The 20,913-nt window shown below is 39.6% G+C and overlaps 1 protein-coding gene across 3 annotated transcripts in view; it reads right to left on the bottom strand.

Moving 5' to 3' along the window:
• Nucleotides 1-418: 418 nt before the first annotated feature.
• CCNB3 (cyclin B3) overlaps nucleotides 419-20,913 on the bottom strand; it is a 56,266-nt gene continuing 35,771 nt past the window's right edge. For all 3 annotated transcript variants that reach the window (XM_016153272.2, XM_016153269.2, XM_016153271.2), the window contains exons 8-12: nucleotides 6,693-6,830; nucleotides 3,475-3,630; nucleotides 2,539-2,688; nucleotides 862-992; nucleotides 419-638 (exon numbers count right to left, since the gene is read on the bottom strand). In XM_016153272.2, the coding sequence (XP_016008758.2) occupies nucleotides 566-638; nucleotides 862-992; nucleotides 2,539-2,688; nucleotides 3,475-3,630; nucleotides 6,693-6,830 (648 nt within the window). In that variant the 3' untranslated portion in view covers nucleotides 419-565. The remainder of the gene's footprint in view (nucleotides 639-861; nucleotides 993-2,538; nucleotides 2,689-3,474; nucleotides 3,631-6,692; nucleotides 6,831-20,913) is intronic.

Raw genomic sequence — 20,913 nt, 5'->3', positions numbered from 1 at the left:
AAGAAGAAGCAAAGAAAGCAAGCAACCTGAGATAGGAACTAAAAGCTATTGGTCCAGATCTGAACACCAGGCCTGTCTGTCAGGTAGGGGTCTCTCTCTCTAGACTGGGCATCCCCCCACCCCACTCCTAAGGATTTTCTTTCTACAGACTCATCCATCAATTTACACCTAGCTTAATTCCTCTTCCTGTGAAAGCCTCCAAACAGAGAAAGAAACCAGATAGTCCCTGAGGCACAGCCTTTACTAGGCAGGAGAAAAAAACATCCTTGGGCTATGTATGGGTCTCCTAAGCAAGAAGAGGGGAGTTGAGCCATTTTAACAACAAATATTAATTTTTTTATTAAATTTCAAAATAAATATTACAATAATTTCTTCTCTTTCATTAAAAAAACAAATAATTATAACACTAAAAGTTTGGGAAAAATCAAACAAAGAAAGAAGAAATGATGAAAAGTGATCAAAAGTGATCAAAAGACAAATTCAAGGACAGAATAAATACAGCCTATTTACATGCTTGCCTGACCCTGGTAGCTGCTGCCAGAGTTCCAGACCCTCAGTCTCAGAATTAGCAAGAGTTCAAAATCTCTTCCAGCTTCAGCATGTCCAAGGGGGGGATTTTGGTGACTTCAAAGAAGACCCTGTAAAAGGAAGAGTTGTCCACTCAGTGTAAAATAGGCCCAAACAAGGAGGTTCCATTGGAATAAGTGGGACATAGGGCCCTTGGTTCCCTATCTTGCTTCAACCATGGAATAGAAAGTAAAGTGAAAAGAACCTCAATATTTCTTTTCCTTCAAGTGAAGCTAGTCTGGGCCTTTCCATGATTGAGCACAACCCCAACCTCAACTGGAGCTCGGTACTTACTCCTGAGAATACTTGGAAAGCACAGTCTTGAACCTATTGCAAGAACGCAAAGTCAGCAGGATGTTCAGCTGCTTGACCAAAGGGTGAATATCAGAGGTCTTGTAGCCACTGTAATACTCCAGGGTAGGAGCCTGGAAGAAGCAACATGAACAGTGACTTTTGCAACAGGAAGCAGCCCCTTCTTCCATCTGTACTATCTCAAATCCAAACTTCTTATCCATGGTATAGGAAGGGAAGATAATGAAACATTTCGAAGAGTCATATGGCACAGAAACAGACCAATAATTATAGGGTACTACCTAAAAGAATAGATCCCAGACATAAACTAGTGGTATCCATACATATGGATACTATATCCATATGAATGAATTGGATATTAGCCCTGGCCATAGGTATTCAGGTATGCTGAAATCCACCACCAAAGGAACAGGAATGACTTTGTAATTTACCTACTCTCAGATCAAGAGCCAATGGCCAGGCAAACCTCAGAACAAACGTGAGGTCCTACCTCAACAGCCAACAGGAACTTAATGCTGTTCCTCCTCTCTGACTCTAACAGTTATCATTCTATGCATTCGTTTTCTCATTCAACTTTAAAGATGCTCATTATTTGATAGAAGCAATATGGCAGAGTATTAAAGAGCAAAGATTCTGGAGGCAAGCAGCATGGCCTTGAACCAGTTATTTAACCTCTTGGTGCCTCGGCTTCTCAATCTGCCAAATGGAGATCATAACAGAAATTATGTTATAGGATTTTATTAGTTAATATATACACAGTGCATAGAAAAGAATATAGCACATAGTAATTGCCTAAAAAAAAACGCTAGCTAGGATTAACAATATTACCAATCCCTGAAGAAGATGCTGGGAATATAAAGATGACTAAAGCTCCTGCCCTTAAGGAGTCTGTAGTCTAGTGGGGGAAACAGATGTGCACACAGAGAATTACGAAATGTGTGGGAAGTTCTATGATGGAAGTGATTATGGGGCCCTGGAGAAACAGGGCAGCAGGACCCATGAACTTTGGCCAGGAGAGTCACAGAAAGCTTCATAGAGAAGGGCACATCTGCGATGAGTGTTGAAAGTCAACTGGGAGCTCCACAGGCAGAAAAAGGAATGCTCTATAAGGCAGCGGTTTTCTAAAAATACCTTAAATTATTTTCTCTGAATTCCTTTTTTAAAAAAATCTTACCTGGAACCTCAAACATCTTACCTGGAATTAGGGGATGAGGGCTAAGAAGCCCACCAATTGGATATCTTTACCTTTTATATGGCCCCTGAGACACTTCTGCAGAAACTCCGGGGCTCTACTGAATACTATTTGGAAACCACTGCCACAGTCAAAGGATAGTCATTGGCACGCTGAGCAGGGGAGTAACACATTATATTTGGTGTGCTAAATAAGATTGATGGCCCCATTGTCACAACATAGATTCAGGCCCCAGTGCTTTACCTTGACTATTACCAAAGCTTGCTTGCTGGTGTAGCCACTTTTATACTTTTATCTGGTATGCCTTCTATACTGCTATACCAATACTGTTTCCAAAACACACTAAAGGGAGTATGTCACACCTCTGCCTAAAACACTTCCAATGCCTTAGCATAAAGTGGGGTTCTCAGCACCAAAGGTCTCTGAATCCCTACCCGTTTTCTCCCTCCCCCGGGGCAAGTGTTTACCCAGTGTCCAAGCTTCTGCATGTAGAGGGCCAGGAGGAAGGAGCCAGCAGCTAGCTTGGAAGCTCTCTCCTGGATATAGTCGTATTCCAGCAGGGTCATCTCACATATGAAGCGGGACAAGGTCAGTGTCTTCATGCTGGCATGGATACACTAAGGACAGCAAGAAGAATAGCTCAGCAGGCAATTCAGAAAACTAGTGCCAAGCAGAATACCTAAATGGCTTGCTGCCTGAACAATGTACCTCTCCTGCCACCATGACTCCCACTAAGGCATCCTACAAACTAAGGCATTCTACTCCAGAAAGCTTAAGAGGGTGGGTAAGGTTCTGAAATTAGCAATGAAATTAGCTACCTTTAAGGTTTTTAACCAAATTATCAAGTGTGTTTGTGGTAACTTCCCACCTCCTCTTTCTGCATGAGTCATCCTTTGAAGAGCCAAAGCCCTCCAAGTGTAAATTTGCACCTGGTTCTGCTTTAAGAGGTGTTCCATGATCCAAAAGAACTCTTTCCCCTTTCTTGTTTGTATCTTTTAAAAAAATTATAACCTATAACACACATAGAAAAAGTACACAACACCTACTTATAGAATACAGTGAATAATTATAAAATGACCACCCCTGTAACTAATACTCAGGTGAAGGAAGAGAATTTTGCCAGCATCTCCCCCAAAATTCCCATGTGTCCCTTTTTGATCAAAGAATCTTCCTTCCCTCCCCTACTTTGCCCTCATCTCAAAACTATATAAGTACACTGTGGAAATCTGAAATGTTCTTCCTTTCACACTTAAAGATTGCCAGTCGAGGAGGGTGGATTGAAGAAGTAATTTCCCTGCCCCCAGTTGTCCCTTTCCATTTACCTACCATTCAGGCAGCCACTCTGGGTTTGGAGGGAACTAACCCAGCAGTAGGAGAATGAATATATGCCTCCTCTATCTTACCATAGCATATCTACGCAGAAAATGATAGGCGGTGGGAATGTTGATGTCAAATTTGAGGGTTTGTAGGATGCTGATTTCCATGGCAAGCATTTCATCTCGTTGATACATATCATCACAGATGTATAGGAACTCATCCAGACAAGGTGGATATGGTTCCTACAGGTAGAGAGGAGAGGCAATCACAACCAGGCAAAGACAGTCCACTCCTCTCTGCTTGGCGATAAAAAGCAGAGGAGGAGAAGGGTGAAGGAAAGGAGGTAATAACATTTTCTGACATAGACCTTCAGGTTAGCTTAGAGCCAGCTTCTGGTTGATTTTAGTGGCCCATCTGAAAAACAAATTCAGAGACACAGCAGAAATCGGCCTCAAAACTGCACCACTGGAGAAAGGATGGGGCCTCTTGGGGTGGATTCTTACAGCATTCAAAAAAGCACATGATGTGGCACAAGGACTGAGATCAATGATCTCTATTCTAATGAGAGCCAGGAATTGGAAAGGAAACCACAAAAAAGGAAACTATAGATGGGAAATAAGCCCTCATTTTGTGTCCTAGTCTAAAGAATAGATAAGAATGTTTGGGAAGGGTACCACAGGAGTAACAAGCAGTGAGAAAGAGGCAGTCAAGCACAGAGGTAGCCTAAGCCAAGACTGAGGACTGCAGAGGGTGGGAAGATGTGCATGGCGGCTAGACGGAAAATCCAGGGCAGGCCAAGGGTAAGAACCCCAGTCTGAGAGTACTTTTCTATGCCACGCCCTCTGTAGGTTTAACCTTGGTTTGGGGGAAAGGACTGGGAGGCAGGAAATCCCCTGAATCTACCTACCCATCCTAGCCTTCTTCCCACACCTTTCTCTCTATATTTTCAGATCACAAACTAGACCAACACTCTGGGTTTTTAAGACAAGGAAATTGAGGACCAAAGAGAGGAAGTAACTCTCTACAAGTACATACAGCAACATAGTGTAAGACCAGAGCAAGAAAGTTTCCCTCCCATTGCTCTGTTCACCACTGGCTCCTTCCTCTCTTGTTATATCATCTCCACACCTCCTTGCAAAAGTTTTTCTGTACTTCTCAATCTTGTAAGAAGACACCCCTTCTCAAAAAAACTTAGTGGGGCCCTGTGTCCTGGGAACCAGAAGAGAGGTGCTATTGGTTTCAAGATTTGCTAAGAAGGGTCCCTCATACTCTCTTCCTCCCTTCTGCTCTCTAGGGACCCCAGCTGCATTTCTAACCTACTTGAGGCTGAGGCAAAAAGTATTTGCTCAAGCCATAAGGATGGTCCTAGGTAAGGAAAGGGAAGAGGAGGGAGAGGAAGAAGGGAAGGAGGGAGAGATAGAGAGAAGAAGACAGAAGGAGGGGGAATAATGGAAAGAACTAGGGAGTGAGCAGGAGAAGTAATGAGCCAGAGAGGGAAAAGGGAGAGTGTGAGGGAAAAGAAAGGGAGAGAGGGAGAAAGGGAAGGAGGAGGCTAGGGAGCAAAAGAGGGAAGGACGATGGAAGGGAGCAAGGAAGAGTGGGTGGGAGAGAATGATTAAGGAATCAAGCAAGAGAGGGAGCTATCAGAGAGGGAGCAGGGAGGACGCAGGGAAAAGAAGAAGCAAGGGAACCAGGAAGGATGTGAGCCAGAAAGGGAAACAGTGAGGGAGAGAGCAAGAGAAGAGACTAGGGATCAGGGTGGGAGGTAGAGAAGGGAAAAGAGAGGATGAATGAGAAGAAATTAGCAGAAAAGTGGGGAGAAAGGTAAAGGGATCAAAGGCAGGGGAAGGGAGGGAGGCACAAGAGAAGCAAGGTGAGGGAGGGAGGGATAAGCAAGGGAAAGAAGGTGGAATAGAGGGATGGAGGGGAGAGGGTTAGTTAGGAAAGGAGAGGAGAGTAAGCAATGGAAGGGGGAGAGAAAGGAAGGAAGGGAGAAAAGAAGACAAGTGGGAGTGTAGGAGGGAGGAAGATGGAGGGAGGGGGTGTGAGGGTAGGAAGGAGGCTGGAAGGGAGACATAGGAGCTAGGGATGGAGCAATAGTGGAAGGCAGGGAGGTATGGAGCAGCGTATGGAATGAGGGAGCAATTGAGGAAGTAGAGGAGTAAGAGAGGGAACCAGAAATAGAGGAAGCCCAGTATGGAGTGAGTGAGTACACAAAGCAGGGATAGAGAGATCAAGAGATGGATTGAGAAAAGGCTGGAGGGAGGAGGGATGCTAGGGAATGAGGGAATAAGTGAGACAAGGGTGAAAGTGAAGGAGGGCAGAAGTGAAGTGAGGTGGCAAAAGAAGGAGGGAGAGAAGGAGGCAAGTAAGGAGCGAAGGAAAGAGGGCTGGACTTAGTAAGGGAACGACTTACTGACTGAGGTAGGCAGTGAATGAGCAAAGGAGGAGGAAGGCAGGATATCAGTTAGGGATAGAGCTGGGGATAGAGGGAGCAAGCAACAGAGCATGAATACAAACTCACAGTTCTAAAGTTCTTTGAACTCTGTAAAAGTGGCTACAACCCTGATCCTAAACCCTAAGATTTCACAGCTTATCTGAAGGAAAAATGAGAGTTGAACAGAATCATTTAGCATCTAAAGAAGTGGAAAGAATTGGAGAGATTAATTAGATGGATTACTGTTATGAAGGAAAGGCCAGCTAATTGCTTTCATCCTGCCACTTCAAAAATAACTATTTCAGCTAGACTTACTGCCATTTACAATGAGGCCATTTCTTTTTACATGTCTCCAGCACCCAGGTTTGGAAATGCTTTCTAATATATGCAGTTCAAGATTCCACTAGATGGAGATGGAGTTGGTGAAAGAAGAAAAGGGTGGGGGACAGAGAATCATGGACCAAAAGGAAGCCTTAAAAAGGACAACCCATTTAATTAAGCACATGCCCACATACATACATCTTAGAGGAAATGGGAGAACCTTGTTGATGCCAGAAAACAAATACACCATTGCCATTCAATATCAACTTCCTTGATGGGGAAAACAGACAAAAAATTGGTAGGAAAATTATTTGTGTGTGTGTATATAATTGTATACACACAGGTACAAATATATACAAACATATATACACATGTGTGTATACATGTGCACATACATGCATATAATATATACATATGCGTGCATACATGCATACATATGCACATATACACATATAAAGATATACATACATAGACATACATATGTATCTGGCTTGGACAGAAATCTAACTAATTAGTTCTTTCCAGGTCCTATGGACTCAAGCTCACCTCAAATTTTGCTGCAATCAGAAAAGCAGTGGAACCAAGGAGTTGCAGCTTGTCCCTCTTGCATATTACCTTCATAAGGTAGTGATCCACCAGCTTCACTGCCAAGTAGAGGGTCTTGTGACTCACCTCAAAAGTCATCTGGAGGAATACACAAACAGGGCAGAAATCCTATGTTGTCCAGCTTTAAAATCACATCCAGATAAATCTAACTACCTGGTCTGTGGCATTGAGAACAGTGGAGCTATACCAGACCTGGCCAGCTAAGACTCGGCTGTGAATGTGGAAACTACTTCAGATAGCTGCCTGATTATATCTCCTGTGCCTTTGAGGACTCTGGCATTATCTTTCCCTACACATTTAGGTAGGTGACCAGTCTTACAAATCAGAGAGAGAGGTTCTACCTTCTTTATGAACACGTTGAGTGAACACATCCTCTCCCCATGATCTCCAATACATACTTAGAGTCTTGCTTTCCCTATTTGCTATTCCTTTATACAGTGAACTCCCCAAAGAGATTACGTTTATGTAGCTCTGAAACACAGGGACTTGTTTATTAGTTTATTCATCCATTAGTTTCTTTTCTCAACTAGCTATGCTGTTAGAATGTATAGACTGAAAGCAAGTACCAATAGCACCATTTAAAAGTGAGCTGAGGGGCTGGAGAAGCCAGAATGAAATTGAAACATTAGTAGTATAGCCATCCTTCCCTTCTTTTATTTATCCTTGTCTTGCCTTCACCAATTCCAAGAAACCATCTCCTATAACAATGGTCCCAGAGTTAATGTGGGCCTATAAAGCACCTTTGTGAAAATTAGAAGAAGGGTACCTTCTTTGAGTGAACACGGCCTTGCTGGCACACATCTTATCAAGTAGATAATACCTTTATATGAATTAGCAAAAGGCGCTCCTGCCTCAGGGCACAGCAACCCCACAGCCAGAATGCACGGTTTGGCAAACAGAGTATGAGCTGGATTCCATTGCCTGCTTTTGCCCTGGCTAAGGGCCATGTATAGGCACAATTTGCACTATACACAGGGGTCCTGCCCAATCTTCAGTGATGCTTCTTCCTCACAAGCCCCTTCGGTTCTTAGTATTCAAGAACAATAAAATCTATATTAGCCCAACACCTCAAACAATGCTTGAATCCTCTCTTTAGTGTCCCCATCAAATAAGTTTTTTGGTTCCTATCATAGAACCTCCAAATACATCCCAATAACTTTGAATATTTTTAACAGAAAGTGCTTCCTTATATTGAGAAGAAATCATCCTCCCTATAAGCTTCACCCACTTCATTGGGCCTCCTTTCGTGTAGGCTACTCTTATTGACTGGAGTCTAGATGACCACAGAGTAGGTCAGTAAGAAGCTTTGGAGAAATTAATGCATATTAGCACAGGCAAATGATCATCAGAAGATAACCGAATACATTGGTTAAGCAATACATACATTAACTTTCTGAATAACAGAAATACCAAAAAGTTGTTCTTACTGTTCCTGGGATATGACCTTGCCTACAGAAATCTGTCTTTATTAGTTTTCTATTGCTGCTATAGTAAATTACTACACACTTAGTGGCTGAAAACAATACAGATTCATTATCTTATAGATATGGATGTCAGAAGTCCAAAATGGGACTCACTTGGCTAAAAATATCAATGTGTTAGCAGGTCTGTGTTTCTTTCTGGAGGTTCTAATGGAGAATCTTTTTTCTAGCTTCTAGAAGCTGCCTGCATTCCTTGGTCCCCTCCAGCCTCAAAGCCGATAATGGCTAGCCAAGTCCTTCTCACACTGCATTACTCTCTGCCTCCATCTTCCACATTTAAGGACCATTTTGATTACATTGGGCCCATATGGGTAATCCAGGGTAATTGCCCTTTCTTAAATTCAGCTTATTACAAACTTAATTTCGTAGTCTATTTAACTTCCCTTTGTCATGTAAGGTAACATATTCACAGGTTCTAGGAACTAGGTTGTGGACATTTTATTCTGCCTACTACATTTGCCAAAGGAATGTTATAAGAAAGAAATGAGAAGAGTTTGTGCATATGAAGGCTAATGACTAACACCTTAAGTACCTAGAAACTGAGGTCAAATAATTACAAAAAAAAAGGTAGGAATGGAAAGCAACAGTTTTCTAAGGAGGGTGCCTCTGTGAGCAAATGACAAAGCCACAGCTTGTATAGCCTGCTTCTACTACCTCACACAGGCACTTGACCACCCATGTAGCATGTTGTTATCAAATGGTAACGTCTAAAAGTATGGGTAATATCTGAATGAATGGCTGAAATTTGATGTCAATAAATATTTAAAACAGCAGCTGTATCAATTATAGTAATTTTTCTCCTTTGAATGTAAGACAATACTCTCCTAACATAATTCTACCAGTTGGGACTGCACAGAACAAGTCAAATTCTTCCTGTGACAACCCTTCAGCTACTGAAGACAGTGACTATGTCACCTATAAATCTCCGTTCTAGACCAAATAGCTTGACTTCTAACTATTCTTCAAATGATATGGCTTTCTGTCCCATTAGCATCAGTCTCCAAATGAAGAGCCTAACTTCATGACAGCCAGAAGAGCGACAGTGCTCCAGTTGCGACAAAACTTTTCAGCACAGTCGCAAGTTTCTCTTCCTTATAACTGCCGTTGGTCAGTACACCCTTCCAATTCTTCATAAACAACTATTCTCCTTATCTGGAATTGGGTAAGAAGAAACAAAAGGGAAGTGATAAATAAAACTATAGAAAATATAAATATTAATCTTAGTCTTAAACTAGAAGACAAATCTGACAAAATGTATCTCAAACTCCAAAAGTAAAAGATCATCTTCCACAAGATGAATAAACACAGAAACCATTGACGAAGACAGAATTCTCAAGGCAGCCAGGGAAAAGAAGATGGTAACCTACAAAAGAAAATCCATTATTATTGCCGGAAGTTGTAGCGCAAACCTTACAGGCCAGAAAGAAGTGGAATCAAATATTTAAACTATTAAATGAAGAAACTACCAGCCAAGAATAATGTATCCAGCTAAGCCCTCCTTTAGATATGAAGGAGAAATAAAGACCTTCCCGGATATAAAAAAAATTGAGGGAAATCTCCACTACGATGCCTGAATTACAGGAAATACTAAAAGGGGTCAGCTCACTAAAACAAAATGACAAAAAAAATACATAATTAGGAGTAAGGTGGCTGTCAGGCAAATAGAAGCAGAGGAGTGCAGCCCTTACTAAGAATTGGGTATTATAACCTTAAATAATAAGAAGTGAATTGCTATAGCAAGAGTGCAATGAATGTTCAGCATACATAGGAATATACTGAGACAATAAATGAAAAGAGAATTGAAAGATCCAAATTTGCAAAGGGGAATGGAGATAAGGCACATGCAGAAAAGGGACAACTGTATAAATAAATTATATATATATATATATATATATATATATATATATTCTTCACATATTCATAATGGTAACCACACACCAAAGATTTGTAACTGAATTATATAACATAAAACAAGAAGAACTAGAGGGAAAACTCACAAAAGCCAAACAAAATAAAGAAAACAAAAACACAAGGATAAGGAAGCAATGGAAACACCAAGCTACCAAAAAGCAAAAGATAAAATGGCTATAAGAAGGCCTCATATTTCAATAATCACCCTAAATGTAAATGGACTGGACTCTCCGACGAAAAGGCACAGAGTTGCAGAATGGATCAGAAAACAAAACCCAACCATAGGCTGCCTCCAGGAGACACGTCTCAGTTCCAAAGACAAATATAGACTCAAAGTGAAAGGGTGGAAAATGATATTTCGAACAAATGGCATTCAGAGAAAAGCAGGAGTAGCGGTACTAATATTGGATGGAAAAGACTTCAAACTAAAAAATATAAAGAAAGATACTAAGGGACATTTCCTAATGATAAAGAGAATCATACACCCACAAGAAATACAACTTAATAATATCTATGCTCCCAATCAGGGAGCCCTGAAATATGTAAAGCAATTACTAACAGAACTAAAGGGAGAAACAGACCAAAACACTATTGTAGTAGGGGAACTAAATACCCCACTGTCAAATATGGACAGATCATCCAAACAGAAAATCAATAAGGAAATCACATCCTTAAATGACACATTAGACCAACTGGACATGATTGACATTTATAGAACCTTCCATCCCAAAACAGCTGCTTATATATTCTCTAGTGCACATGAGACACAGAGATAGTCTCAACAAATATAAGAGGGTTGAAATCATATGAACCATATTCTCTGATTATAATGCTTTGAAACTAGAGATAAACTGTAAAAAGAAAGCAGGAAGAACCACAAATACATGCAGATTAAACAACATGTTATTGAATAATAAATGGGTCAGAGAAGAAATAAACAGATCGAGAGACACATAGAAACAAATAATGATAGTACAACATATCAAAACATTTGGGAAATGGCAAAAGTGGTCATAGGAGGAAAGTTCTTATCATTACAGGTCTATCTCCAAAAACAAGAATAAGCACAAATAAACAAATGAAAGCTTCGTCTTAAAAAACTAGAAAAGGTAGAAAAAATGAAGCCTAAAGTCAGTAGAAGGAAAGAAATAATTAAAATTAGAGCAGAAATAAATGAAACGAAACACAACACAAATAGAAAAAATAAATGCAAAAAAGAGCTGGTTTTTTGAGAATGTTAATAAAATTGACAAATCCCCGGTGAAACTTACTAAAGAAAAAAGAGAAAGAACACACAAAACTATCAGGGATGAAAGAGGGGAAATTATGACAGACAGTGCAGAAGTACAAAGGATCATACAAGAATACTATGAAAAAGTATATAACACTAAATATAATAACCTAAAAGAAATGGATCAGTACTTAGAAAAATACAACATTTCTAGACTGAATCAAGAACTGGAAAAGCTAAAAAAGAACAATCAGCAGCATGGAAATTGAAACAATTATCAAAAATCTACCAAAAAGTAAAAGTCCAGGACCAGATGGCTTCACCAGTGAATTCTACCAAACATTCAAAGAAGATTTAATACCTATTCTCCTTAAACTCTTCCAAAAAATCAAAGAGGAGGCAATACTTCCCAACACATTTTATGAGGCCAGTATTACCCTGATACCAAAACATGGTAAATACAATACAAAGAAAGAAAACTACAGATCAATATCTTTCATTAACACATATGCAAAAATCCTAAATAAGACACTAGCTAACTGGATACAGCAACATATTAAAAAGATTACACACCATGATCAAGTGGGCTTCATCCAAGGGGCAAAGGGAAGGTTCAACATATATAAAATATACAAAGAATTCATACGACTCAATAACCACACAAAACAAATGATCCAATCAAAAAATGGGCAGAGGACCTGAACAGACACTTCTCCCTAGAGGACATACAAATAGCCAACAAATATTTGAAAAGATGCTCAGCATAGCTAGCTATTAGGGAAATGCAAATCAAAACCACAGTGAGATACCATCTCACACCTGTTAGAATAGCTATAATCAACAGGACAAGTAATAAATGTTGGAGAGGATGCAGAGAAAAAGGAACCCTCATACACTGCTGATGGGACTGCAAATTGGTACAGCCACTATGAAAAACAGTATGGAGGTTCCTCAAAAAACTAAGAATTGGTCTACCATATGATCCAGCATTCCTTGTACTGGGTATTTACCCCAAAGACTTGAAAACCCATATCTGAAAAGATATTTGCACACCGATGATCATAGCAGTATTATTCCAGTGGCCAGGACATGGAAGCAACCAAAATGTCCTATGATAGATGATTGGCTAAAGACGCTGTGGTACATATATACAATGGAATATTAATCAGCCATAAGAAGAGATGAATTACTGCCATTCGCAACAACATGGATGGCCTCAAAATAATTATGCTAAATGAAATAAGCCAGACAGAAAAAGTAGAAAAACACACGGTATCAGGTTATATATGGGATATAAACCTATAAGCAACAAATGAACATAAACAAATAAAAAATCAAAATAAAAAATAAGAATCAAATAATCACGATCATGTCAATAGATGCAGAAAAAGCCTTCAACAAGATATAGCATCTATTTCTGATCAAAACACTTTAAAAAATCAGTACGGAAGGAAAGTACCTTAACATAATAAAGGCCATCTATTACAAACCCTCAGCCAACATTGTACTTAATGGAGAAAAATCTAAAAATCTTCCCTCTAATATCAGGAACAAGGAAAGGCTGTCCCACTATCACCATTGTTACTCAGTATAACATTGTAGTTCCTGGTGCGTGCAAACAGGCAAGAGAAAGATATAGAAGGCATCCAAATAGGAAATGAGGAAGTCAAACTGTCACTATTTGCTGATGACTTGATATTCTCATTCTCATTCTCTCTCTCTCTGTATGTGTGTGTACATATGTATGTACAATTGCATTGTATTGAGAGAAAACAAAATAGCTACGACACTGTCTTTCAAAACTAATGGGATTTAGTCAGAACTGTTACTTAGAAGAAAATGTATAGCTTTAGAGCTTTTATTATGAAGTCAGAAATAATTAAAATAGACTAAATATTTGTTTCAAGATGCTAGGGGAAAACAACAAAATAAACCTTAAAAAGTAAGAATAAAATGATAAAGATGAAAGCAGACATTAATAATTTTTTAAAAGAAAAAGTTATACATTAATCCATAAGCTGTTTTTTTTTTTACCATAGGGCTGAAAAAACCTTTTGTGCGGAAAATTGAAAAACCTTTTTAAGCCAGTAAGACCAATGTGAAAAGAATCTTTTGAAACTTAAAATTGTAAAAGAAGACCTGATAACTAAACAGATACAACTTAAGTGACTTGGAAAATTCAACACTGTAAAATCTATGAATTCTCCCTGAATTAGTCCCAATGGACTATTTTTTAAGAGTTGACAAAATTATTCTACAGCTCACTTGGAAGAAGTTAATGTGTGAGAACAACCATGAATAAAGTTGAGTAAAGGGGCAATAATTGTATGTCAAAGCTATAATAATAAAAACTGCATACTATTGATGTTAGAATAAACAAATATACAAAAGAACAGAATAGGAAAGACCATAAACAAACCCAAGTATATGTGATTAAAGATATTAAAGATGTTATTTCAAACCAGTGTGCAGATTTTCATGATGATAGACCTTGTTCTGAGCACCGGCGCTGGGTCAGCTGCTCAGGGGGCACCAGAGACTTACGGGAGGACACTGAGTTGTCAGTGAGGACCAGAGGCAAGACTCACTCTGTACAGAAGTACTCGCAAGATTCATTGTTCTTCTGTTGAGCCCTCCCCACTCTCAGTGTGCAGACTCAGCGTGGCCATAGCAGAGATATCATCAAACAGGATAACAGAGAACTTGAGTGGGAGAAGATAGTGGGCTAGGTAAAAGCAAGGTTCGTATCCTCCCAAGACCGAATTGAAATTACAACCAAATTATAAAATAATCAACATGGAGAATCACCTGAAGTTCAGCTGATCATAATACCTACATCTAATAATATAAAGAAGCCACATCGAAGCTGGTAGGAGGGGCAAAGTCCCAAATGGGGCTGGACCCACACCCGCTAGTGGTGGAGGATCGCCAGGAGGGAGAGCAAGACTACAAAGGCTCTCCTGAAGGAGAGAGGTGTCCTGGTCTTATCTGAGGGCTCTCCAGCACAGGGTCCCAGCCTAAAGAAGAGATTCCAGTAACTTTGGCTACAGAAACTAGAGGGGATTCTGGTCACCTGGGTGAGACAGAAGGCGACTGGGCCCCTAGGTGTCCCTTTGAAGGACCTGCACAAAGGCTTTCTGACCTGCAGACAATCATCCGGCGGTGGGTCAGAGGTTCGCATAGGATTCATTCTGAGAAAGTCTGCATTACATGGCACCAGAACAAGGGCTGGAAGGGCAGCCAGCATTGTGCCTTAGTCCAGCCTCCCTACAGGGTAATCTGCAGACCATGCCAGCTTGATTGTGTAGATCCCTCCTACAGAGCCATTAGGAGATGCTGGTCTGAGGGGAGCAGCCTGCCCTGCCTAACCTGCAGACTGCCAGGGAAAGTTGTTCCTGGTTGGTTGCCAAGCCGTGATCTGAGTGATTCAGAATGAAGTATTCACAGAGGGGGAAGCCATTGTTGTGAGCAGTATTTCTAATCCCAGGGACAGGGGCCAGCACTGTGAGCCTCATTTCAGAAATAAGGTCAGGCAGATCGCTGTTGCTAACACAAACTTGGGCAGACATCAAGGACCTGTGGGCCAGTCCCAGACAGCAGCTCGTCTTGCTGTGATCTGGGTCATCTGCGGGAACTCATGAACAGTTACCAAAGTTGCAGCAAGCCTGAGGCTGTATTGATCTGACTGCCATTGTCTCTCTGAGGCCCGCCCCAACCTACCCACAAAGTGCCCCAGGTAGCCCATTGACAAAGAACTGACACAGCCCTGCCCTTCCCCTCCCGTAATCACCTAATCCACACAGGCTACAAACTGGTTGGCACAGGGTGGTCACTGCAGAGAAATCAATGGCAGGTAGACCTTTGCTGCCTGCAAGAGTTGCAATATTGTGTCCGAGGAGCACAGTGGTCTGTGGGAACACTCCTGACTGCAGCTGGTCTCACTGTGATTTGGGTCTATAGGGGGAATGCCCGGGCACAGAAGTTGCAGAAAATTGAGGCTATATTTTCCGAATGGACCTTGTTACCTTGAGATCCCACTTCTCTAAAGCCACAAAGTGCCTGCAGCCTATTAAAAAGCAGCTTATTGTGCCCTTCTTGGCTCTGGAGTTGAGCAGTGAGCGCATTTAGAAGAAAACAGTTGTGGACAGACCACTACTGCCTGTATGAGCTACAATATCTCTTAAGGAGATTACAGAGGTCTGTATTGGCCTGACAGCCCTGAACTCCCTGAGTTTCTGCCCCATCCAGTACACAAAGTACCCGCTGCACATTGATAGGCAGCTTCCACTGCTCTGGGTTAGCGCATTTAGGCCCAGAGTGGGCAGTAGTTGACCTTGCTGCAAGTGGAAACTTGTACAGCAAGACACAGAGACAGTGTAGGCATGTAAACTGGCAGGGAAATTTACTCAATAAACTCAGGAGACTCCCAGGGTCCCTGTGCCACTCAACATGCATATCACCCAGACACTCATCCAGTTTCAGAGACTTACAGGCAGATGATAGGCAGTATCAGGACTTGAGGAGCACTAGTCCTTCTGATAAACTGCCACAGGTCAGGGACAGGGGATAGCCGAGAGCTGCATACAGCAATGTCTCTTCCACTTACATATAGGTCCAGCATAGGCAACAACCATCAGCGGATCACTCTGTAGTTCTTACCGGGTAGCCCTGAGCAATTAAAAGCAGCAGCTGACCTTGGCCTACAGGGGAGCCCTTATCAAGAGGCCACAAAACCAACGCATCTGGAGGCTGGCACCAGACCACAATGCAGCAACTCCTGACTGGTTCCAGTAGTGATACACACAATGGGTGTTTGCAACAGGTACACAAGCCTGCTAGGGTAGAACCAACTCAGTGGGGTTAGCCCCCACACAACAACTCTTATTCTGAGAGTTCAGCCAATTCCCACAATTAGTCAGCCTGAATGTTAATCCCACCCACTGATTCACTAACAACAATAAAGCCTTTGCAACAACAGAAGATCACACACAATCCACACAAAGGTCACCTCCAGAGCTCCTGGCACAAGGGATCAGGGAGAGTGTGCCGCTGGACCACACAGGACACCTTCCACATTAGGCCATCTGGCCAAGGCTGAGAGATGAAACAAATATTCCTAACACATCAAAAAGAACACAGAGAGGCTAATAAAATGAGAAAACAAAGAAACATGCCACAAATGAAACAAGAGAAAACTCCAGAAAATAAGCTAAATGAAATGGAAGTAAGCAATCTACCAGAGTCAGAGTTAAAAACAATGGTTATAAAAATGTTCAATGAACTAATGGGGAGAATGGATGAATACAATGAGAACCTTAACAGCATAAACGAGGATGTAGAAACCATAAAAAAAAACTGACAGAAATAAGGAATACGATAATAGAAATGAAGAATACGCTAAAAGGATGTAACAGTAGACTGGATAAAACAGAAGATCAAATCAGTGAATTGGAAGACAAGGTACCTGAATACACCTAATCAGAACAACGACGACAACAACAACAACAAAAACCAAATTAAAAAAAGGGTAGTTTAAGAGACCTCTGGGACAATATGAAGTATAAAAATATCTGAATCATAGGAGTACCTGAGGAGGAAGAGAGAGAGCAAGAGATTAAGAATCTATTTGAAAAAATAATGACAGAAAACTTCCCTTCCTGGCAAAGGAATTAGATATACAAGTTCAGGAAGCACAAAGAGTTCCAAACAAGAGGAATTCAAACAGACCTACATCAAGACACATCATAATTAAAATGCCAAAGGTCAAACACAAAGAGATAATCATAAATGCAGCCAGAGAAAGGAAGTTGGACACTTTCAAGGGTACCCCCATAGAATGTCTGCTGACTTTTCAATGGAAACTTTGCAGGCCAGAAGGAAATGGGAAGAAATATTCAAAATTATGAAAAACAAGAATCTACCACCACGGGTACTCTACCCAGCAAGGCTTTCAATTAAAATGGAAGGTGGGATAAAGAGCTTCCTAGACAGAAAAAAAAGCTTAAAGGAATTCATCACCAACAAGCCAGCATTAGAAGGAATGAGAAAGTGTCTTCTGTAAAAAAAGAAGTGGCAAAAAGGAAAATAAAAATAACAAATATGAATAATAAAAAGACAGTAACTATGTACCTATCAGTAATCACTTCGAATGTAAACAAATTAAATGCTCCAATCAAAAGACATAGGGTAAATGAACGGATAAGAGAACAAGACCCATGCATATGCTGTCTACAAGAGACCCACTTCAGATCAAACAACACATACAGACTGAAAGTAAAGGGATGGAAAACAATATTTCACATAGACAAAAATGGAAAAAAAGCTGGGGTAGCAATACTTATATCAGATAAAACAGACTTTAAAACAAAAGCTATAATAAGAGATAAAAAAGGCATTATGTAATAATAAAAGGATTGATAAATCAAGAGGACATAACCCTAGTAAACATTACGCACCCAACATAGGAGCACCTACATATATAAAGCAATTATTGACTGACATAAAAGTTTATATAAATAGTAATACACTCATAGTAGGAGACTTTAACACCCCATTGATACCAATAGATGGATCTTCCAGGCAAAGAATCAACAAGGAAACAATGGGCCTGAAAGATACACTATGACAGATAGACTTGAGAGATATTTTCAGAGTATTTTACTCCAAGGCAGCAAAATATACATTTTTCTCAAGTACCCATGGATCATTTTCAAGGACAGACCATGTCTTAGCACACAAATCAAGTCTCAATAAATTTAAGAAGATTGAAATCATATCAACCATCTTCTCTGATCACAATGGTAGAAACTAGACATCAACTGCAAGAAAAAAACTGGAAAATACACAAATACATGGAACCTAAATAATATGCTACTAAACAATGAATGGGTTATTAATGAGATCGAGGAAGAAATCAAAAGATCCTAGAGAAAATGAAAATGAAAACACAAACTCAGAATTTATGGGACACAGCGAAAGCAGTCCTAACAGAGAAATTCATACAATACAGGTCTACCTCAAGAAATAAGAAAAAGGTCAAACAAACTCAAAAAAGAACAGCAAATGAAGTCCAAATTGAAAAGAAGGAAGGAAATAATAAAGATAAGAGAAGAAATAAATGAAAAAAGTCTAGAAAAACAATATAAAAGATTAATGAAATCAAGAGCTAGTTCTTTGAAAGGATTAACAAAATTGACAGATCCTTAGACTCATCATGGAAAAACAGAGATCTCAAATAAATAAAGTAAGAAATGAAAGAAGAGAAATAACCACAGACTCCACAGAAAAACAATGGATCATAAGAAAAGGCTACAAGCAATTATATGACAACAAATTGGACAATCTGGAAGAAATGGACACATTCCTAGAAACAATCTCCCAAGACCGAGTCAAGAAGAAACAGAAAATCTGAACCAACAGATTAACACTAATGAAATCGAATCAGTAATCAAAAATCTCCGAAAAAAAGTCCTGGACCAGATGGCTTCATAGGTGAATTTTACCAAACATTCAAAGAAGAATTATCACCTATTCTTCTCAAACTATTTCAAAAAATTCAAGAACAGGGAAGGCTCCCTAACTCCTTTATGGGGCCACCATTACCTTGATTCCAAAACAGGCAAAGACCTTACAAAAAAAGAAAACTATAGGCCAATATTTCTTATGAACATTGATGAAAAAATCCTCAACAAAATATTAGCCAACCAACTTCAGCAATACAGTAAAAATATCATACACCGTGATCAAGTTGGATTTATTCCTGGGATACAAGGTTGGTTCAATATCCACAAATCAATTAATGTGATACACCACATTAACAAATCGAAATACAAAAACCATATGAACATATCAACAGATGCAGAAAAAGCATTGGACAAAATCCAGCATCTACTTATGATAAAAACTGTCAGCAAGGTGAAAATAAAGGGAATATACCTCAACGTAAAAAAGACCATATATGACCAACCTTCAGCTAACATCATATTCAATGGAGAAAGGCTAAAAGCATTTTCCTTAAGATCAGAAACAAGACAAGGATGCCCATTTTCACCACTCCTCTTTGACATTGTATTGGAAATCTTAGCCACAGCAATAAGACAAGAAAGAGAAATTAAAGGTATCCAAATTGGAAAGGAAGGCATAAAATTCTCGTTATTTTTCAATGACATGATACAATATATAGAGAACCCTAAAGATTCCACCAAAAAACTGTTAGAACTGATCGATGAATTCAGGAAAGTAGCAGGTTACAAAATAAATATTCAGAAGTCAGTGGCATTTTTATACACCAATCATGAACTTTCAGAAAGAGAAATTAAAACAATCCCATTTACAATTGTGTCAAAACTATAAAATACCTGGGAATCAAATTAACCAAGAAGGTATAGGACCTGTTTTCAGAAAACTATGTCATTGAAAAAAGAAATTGAAGAATATACAAATAAATGGAACAATATACTCTGCTCATGGGTAGGATAATCAACATTGTTAAAATGGCCATACTACCCAAAACAATCTATAGGTTCAACGCAATCCCTATCAAAATACCAATGGCATTTTTCAGAGAGCTAAAACAAACTATTCTAAAATTTATATGCAGCCATAAAAAAAAACCTCAAATAGCCAGGGTAATCTTGAGAAAGAAGAACGAAGTTGGAGGTATCACTCTACCTGATGCAAAACTATGCTACAAGGCTACAGTAATCAAAACAGCGTGGTACTGGCATAAAAGCAGATGCATTGATCAATGGGACAGAATAGAGAGCCCAGAAACAAATCCACACCTATATGCTCACTTAATATATGACAAAGGAGGTAAGAATATACAATGAGGTGAAGACAGTCTCTTCAATAATTGGTGCTAGGAAAATTAGACAGATAGATGCAAAATAAGAAGCTGGACCATATTCTTACACCATATACAAGAATAGACTCAAAATGGATTAAAAATTTAAACATAAGACCCAAAACCATAAAACTTTTAGAAGAAAACATAGGCAGAAAACTCTCTGATATTACTAACAAGAATTTCATTTCAGATACATCTCCTTGGCAAGGGAAACAAAATTAAAAATAAACAAATGGGACTACATCAAACTAAAAAGTTTTTGTACGGCAAAGGAAACAATCAACAAAAGAAAAAAACAACTGCCTGCTTGGGAGAAGATATTTGCTAATGATACATGTGATAAGGTGTTAATATCCAAAAATTATGAAGAACTTATACAACTCAACAACAACAAAAACACAATCCAATTAAAAAATGGGCAGAAGACATGAACAGATACTTCTCCAAAGAGGAAATACCGATGACTAACAGATATATGAAAAGATGCTCAAGGTTGCTAATCATCAGAGAACTGCCAATTTAAACCACCTGTCAGAATGGCTATCATCGATAAATTAAAAAACAGCAAGTGTTGGCAAGGATGAGGAGAAAAGGGAACCCTCAGACATTGTTGGTGGGATTGTAATTGGTATAGCACTATGGAAAACAGTATGGAGGTTCCTCAAAAAATTAAAAATGGGCCTACCTTTT

Source organism: Rousettus aegyptiacus, unplaced genomic scaffold (assembly GCF_014176215.1).
Source record: "Rousettus aegyptiacus isolate mRouAeg1 unplaced genomic scaffold, mRouAeg1.p scaffold_m13_p_9, whole genome shotgun sequence".
Classification (NCBI taxonomy): domain Eukaryota; kingdom Metazoa; phylum Chordata; class Mammalia; order Chiroptera; family Pteropodidae; genus Rousettus; species Rousettus aegyptiacus.
This window is presented reverse-complemented; position numbering and strand designations above follow the sequence as displayed.